Source organism: Aedes albopictus, chromosome 3, assembly GCF_035046485.1.
Source record: "Aedes albopictus strain Foshan chromosome 3, AalbF5, whole genome shotgun sequence".
NCBI lineage: Eukaryota > Metazoa > Arthropoda > Insecta > Diptera > Culicidae > Aedes > Aedes albopictus.
In genome coordinates, this window is record NC_085138.1 from 77,460,050 (window position 1) to 77,466,049 (window position 6,000).

The 6,000-nt window shown below is 40.2% G+C and overlaps 1 protein-coding gene across 5 annotated transcripts in view; it reads left to right on the forward strand.

The window, feature by feature from the left end:
- Positions 1-5,915, forward strand: part of LOC109399713 (homeobox protein 5) — a 425,270-nt gene extending 419,355 nt beyond the window's left edge. For 4 of the 5 annotated variants that reach the window (XM_062856465.1, XM_062856464.1, XM_062856466.1 and 1 more), the window contains one exon: positions 3,831-5,915. In XM_062856465.1, coding sequence (XP_062712449.1) covers positions 3,831-4,225 — 395 coding nt within the window. In that variant the 3' untranslated portion in view covers positions 4,226-5,915. The remainder of the gene's footprint in view (positions 1-3,830) is intronic. The other variant, XM_062856468.1, reaches the window with a different exon arrangement.
- The last annotated feature ends 85 nt before the right edge of the window (positions 5,916-6,000 follow it).

Genomic DNA, 6,000 nt, shown 5'->3' on the forward strand with positions numbered 1-6,000 from the left:
ACTTCTACAGGAATCCTTTTTGCTTCCCCCTTCCTTCATTGTTTCTTCCCGAAGTTGCTCTAGAGATTCTTCCCACAATTTTTCCAGTTAGTCCTGCCTAATTCCTTCCAAGAATAGGAATTTTTCCTCAAATAACTCTCGCATTTTCATTCTGAAAGCTTTGATTTTTTCCACCGGATCAGGCTGGGTCATTAGGCCGAAGGTCATTAGGCCGAATGGTCATTAGGCCGAATGGTCATTGGGCCGAATGGTCATCAGGACGGATTGGAAGTTAGCCGTTGTTTTTACCTTTTCCAACAATTTTTGCCAAAAACTAGTTTAACAATGAAACTAGAAAGAATAGCCTACACACCAAAATTTTTGAGATGCTTCCAGCACGCCAAAAATCAGCAAAAGAAATTGCTGAATTTCAGCAACATTTTTGCTGAATTTCAGCACAACTTTGCTGATCAACTGTCAAAATTGCTGGATAGTTCAGCAAGTTGAAAAATAATTGCTGATACTCAGTAATTTGTATTGCTGAATGCAATCAGCACGCCAAAAATCAGCAAAGTTTGCTGATTACCAGCAAAAATATTTTGCAGTGTATGTTTTAAAGAAGGAAAAATTTATGAATTGAATATCAGCAGTTTCAGCGCCAAAAACTATTTTAGCAATGATACTAGAAAGAACAGCCTATATTTAAAAGAAGGAAAAATTCATGGGTAAAATATCAGTAGATTCAGCATCAATAAAGTATCTTCGTGCCTGTCACACGATACACACATGCAAAATGGTCATTTGCAGAGGAAGCTCTCAGTTAATAAGCTGAGAAGCAGGCTTTGTCTCAGTGGGGACGTAACGGCAAGAAGAAGACCCAATGACCATTCGGCCTGATGACCATTCGGCCTAATGACCATTCGACCTAATGACCATTCGGCCTAATGACCTTCGGCCGAATGGCCTTCGGCCTAATGACCTTCGGCCCAATGGCCTGACACCTTCTTATCATTATTAATGCTTGTAATACACCCCTGATGCGGCCAGGCCTACAGTGCAGCGTTTTTATCTATTGAAACCATAGAACAGAGCCATCTCTTACCAACTGTTCCGTATGTGAAGAAATAATTTAAAAGATTAACGATGAGAGTGACGTTGCAAAGAAAATTAATGTCACTTCTTGGTGCTCAGCTTACCGGGATGAGACACAGATATTTTAAAGACACGGACACGTTCAATGCTCTAGTGAACTATTTGCTCTTTGAAGGAAGCACGACACTAGACAACGGACTAGCATGCAACACCCAGTGGCACAGCCAAAAAACTTGCCTGACAGCTGCGCCGGTAATCGAACCCGCACTCCTCAGCACGATGCGATTAAATGCTTGGCGACACTAGCCGCACGGGCACGAACACGAAGCCACATTCATCCCGTGTCTGTCGATTTCACCTAGAATATAAAACTCACTGAATTAGTACTGCGAAGTCGTTCATAAAAATCGCAGTTGACATTCCAACCATTTTAGTCATTTTCTGCTATCAGAATTGGCAGTAGTCCATAAACATTCACTTGTAAGTGATGCAATTAACGATGGTTAATACCTAATATACTGTTAAACAGGTCCTAAACCTATACCACAGACAAACAGACGTAACTCTCTTCAAAACGGTTTGGCACATGCATTTAACGATCAATCCAAAAATTCATTTGATTTCCGCGATCCTTCCACCAGAGGCGCTAGTGTTCGATCGCTTTCACGTTTTCCAGTGTACACGTTGCTGAATGATGCAAACAAATCTTGCAGGCGATTTGTGTAGTAGTGTGCGTGTAAGACAAACGTCAAATCGAAATCCATCATGGCCGACAGTGTCGCGCGCGGTTCTATCAACAGGTGGCAGTGTGCTCATGAAAAAGACACCGGGCAAAAGTTTTTTGATGAATTTACCATGACAATTACGTCTGTTTGTCTGTACCTATACTGTATTTACATTTAGTTTTTCTTGCTCATTCATTAAAAAAATGTAAGTTATGGTTTTGAATAATACTGAAGTGAAATAACATTGCAGTCAGTGAATAATACTGAAGTGGAATAACATACCAGCAGAACTTCAACAATTTGAGCACTGTTTATATTAGATGAAAACACTAAATTTTTCTAATTTATCAAACCTTGTAAGTACTTTATTAAACTCACTCCAAAACAAGGTACTCTAGTGATTCGTTTGCAAATTTACCTATAGATTTCTTCTGAAATTCTTCCAGGGATTGTGTCAGCGATTACTTCAATAATTTGTTTCGGAAATTCTTCCAAGGATTTATTCGGGAATGGCTCCAATCCAAGGATTCCTTTGAGATTCTTTTGAGGACTGCTTCGGGAATTCCTCCAGTGATTCCGTTGGGAACTCCTTCAGAGATTTCTTCGAGATATTTTCCAGCGATTTCTTCAGGGATTCATCCTCCTGCGATTTCTTTAGAAAATCCTCTAGGGATTGCTTCGGTAGTTCGTTCGAGCATCCATCCACCTCCACCAGCGATTCCTATGCGAACTGCTCCAAAGATTCTTGCAGGAATTTCTCCAGAGGGCTCTAGGCATTTCTTCGGAGTTTGGTATTCCAATGATTCCATCATAAATTCTCCTTTTTACAATCCCTCCAGGGGTTTTTTTTTAAGAATACCCTCTGGGATTGTTTTGGATTCTTTTAGGAATTCTACGATGTGTTCCTTAGGAAAAATATCCGGGGATTGCTTCGGAATTTCTGAAGTGATTCATCCTATGATTACTTCGTAAAATTCCTTCCAAGATTTTCTAAAGAATTTCTTCCGGAAATTCCTTCGACAATCTTTCCAGGTATTTTCTTCAGGGGAACTGGGAGTTTCTCCAGAGATACAGGAATCCGAGGAAGAGTCCGAGGAATCTGCACTAGGAGTTTATTCGGAAATTCTTCCGGGGTTTCCTTCGAGTTTTCCTTCAGGGTTTCTTTTGAAAATGTTTCCAGAATTAATTGTGGGAATTCCTTAGGCAATTCTTTTGGAATTTTTACCAAGAATTCTTCGAGAATTCTTTCAGAAAACGATAAATAAAGTTTTGAGATAATAAACAAGAGAGCATGAATACAAACATGAAATTGTGAAATTTCCATGCCGTGGACAACTGATTGCATCATCATTTTCTTCTCCTTCCCCACATTGATCTGTAATGTGACGTGGCAAGCGTCATTCTTGTCTAAAAAAGAAGGTAATCAACACATACACACGGAAGATTCCTATTCAAGCAATTATCTCAAAGGTTCCTGGTTTAAGTGTAGCTGATCTGGATACAATAATCACGTTAAAGCTCAAACTGACGTTGATGAGTTTCGAATTAGGTTACGAATTATTTGATTTACTAGCAGTACTTGAATTAATTTACATCATACATATTACCACAGACAAACAGACGTAACACTCTGATAATTCACATCGTACACCGATTTAACGGTCTTTTTCAAAATTTGATAGTTGGCCAACTGCCCAACCGTGGCGCTCGCATCGTTTTTGTTCGAGTTTGACGTTTGCTCACTACCGCCACCTAGTTGGTGGTCGGCCAAACATAGGCCTTTTAGCATTGGGCGAATATGTTTCCGTGACTATGATTTGAATCGAAAAATGTTCGAAGTGTTACGTCTGTTTGTCTGTGATATTACGTTCATTACATCAATTTCAATTCTCCCTTTTTCGGCCCTCATCCCATTTAAAGCCTAACACCTTATGTTTCCGCCAGCTAACCCTTTCTTTTAACGCTATTTAACCTAATTTTTGTTACCCCGAGTAAATTTCTGAGTTTGTGCCCTCCTGTGTGTATTAATTCTAGGCTCCGCTCCTTTTGCTAGTTATACCCCAGTAAAGGCCGCCATAGACACCACCTTCGAACTGGGCGTCACGCGAACGCCGTCCCCGTCGAGCACTGCCAGCAGTACGTGTAGTAGCAACGAACAGCACCAACAACACCACCCACAGCAGCAACAGCATCAGGTTCATCACCATCCGCATCATCAGAATCCGCATCAGCATTCGAATGGTCACCAGCAGCACCATCATCAGCAACACCAGGGCCGGATCAACGGCGACGCCTCGGCTGGTGGGCTGTTGCTGCTGAATGGTGACTCCTCCGGTGAACCGGAGAGCATACAGTATCTGAAACCGGCCTCCGACGAGCAAACGGTCAACTGGAGTCAGGGCACACGGGTCACGGATTTGCTCTTCTAGACCCCCCGAAAAGGTGCGATTTGTTAGATGTTGTAAGCAATTTTCTGTGTAACTTGGTTATCACTTTATACTTTTTGTGTAATTAGCTAGTTTAGTAGAAGAGGAATCCTGTGGAATGGATTCTTTACACGTACACACATACATACAGACACTTACATAAACCTAGAAGCTTATTGTGAGGAAACTTTTTATGCTTTCGATGTTTCGTTGTGTGCGGAGAAACATCCGGCGACGAAAAGTTATTTTGCCGAGAAGAAAATTCCAATTTTTTCAGTAGTACAGTACTAACCTAATCAGTAACGAAAGAAGATAAAAAATGTCCCATTTTTAATCAAACGAACAAAAAAGTGGACTTTCCGAGAAAAAAAAAGACAAGTTTATTGCAGTATTTAAAGCCGAGTTTTTTATAGGATAAGATGTCATTGTGAAAATTTGAATTGAAAGTGAAATGAATATTGATATCATTTGTGATGAGTATACATATACATACAACAAGAGTACGGAACATAAATTCGATTTAACCCCCTCTTTATAAATATACCTATTCTATTATATGAAGAAAATGAAGCATATTAATTCTAAGCGAAACAAGGTTATACACAATAGGCTTACTATTTTTAGCTATTCCCTAGAGGACCCGAGACAGCGTGTAGGGCGAACCCAAGAGAAATTTCTAACATCGATGAAACGAAGAAAATTCCACGTCTGAGAGTTTAAGGCTTACTAGTGCGATTCACGATTCTTGTCGAATCGAATCGGAGCATTGCTCCTTAGAGATATTTATGTCTTTAGATTCCTCGTGTCACATGGTATAAATCTATGACAGAATAATAAAACTGCTTATATTTATTGTGCCACGGGAAATCTCAAAACTCCAAATCTGATTCGGTTAGGTAAGAACGTGACGCCAGAATGTGATTGAAACCCGCTTTTAGGTTAATCCTAACCCTAATCAACCTTTCATTCCCGAGGGTACCCAATCCCTCGCTCTTTCCGTAGAATCGTAGAACTTTCAACCGGCGGAGCGTTTCCCGACTCACAATTTCCAGCTCCTTAGTATGTCTCCCTAAAAGAACAGAAATGACAGTTATGATCATATTCTTTCCATTTTAATCATGTAATAAGTAGAAAACCCCCTCTACAAGTTCATACTTATATAGGAAGATACTTTAAAGCAAAACCGTAGAATCGTAGCCAACAAGGCGAAGCATAAGGCGTTCAGAGTGTAGTAGATCGATAGTCGTCACCAAATCAAATGATCCATGCATGTGTAGTCAGTCAGTCAGCCAGTCAGCTCTTATTCAGCTCCAAATCCGAGCTTCTCTATAGCCGGGGATCACTTGTTGTATAGTGGTGTGTGTTGAATGTTTTCGTTTGAATGATGGAAGTCGAACCGACGCAACCGGCGCAGCAGGAATCAAACGCTGATGGCGATTGTTCAAGTCAAGGGCTTTCGCTCGAAGAAGGGAAATATTGATAAAAAATATGAAATGACGGGATTCGAAGGAAAAGTGCAAGAAAGACGACGTGTAATTATATGTGGTAGTTAAGGAACTCTTTTCTTTCCGTTCGTTTCCTCTCTTTATGTGCTAATTGTAGTAATCAAGCAAACCCCGTACCCCCAACCCCCTTCTTCCACCCCCAATAAAGGAGTATCGAAAAAGTCTTACGCATTTTATGTAAAATATTACACCGATTGTTTTATTTATCTTATGTTTGTTATTATTTTTGTTTTTGAATTCTTCGAAATTGGCCCTTGTTTGCGAACTTCTAAT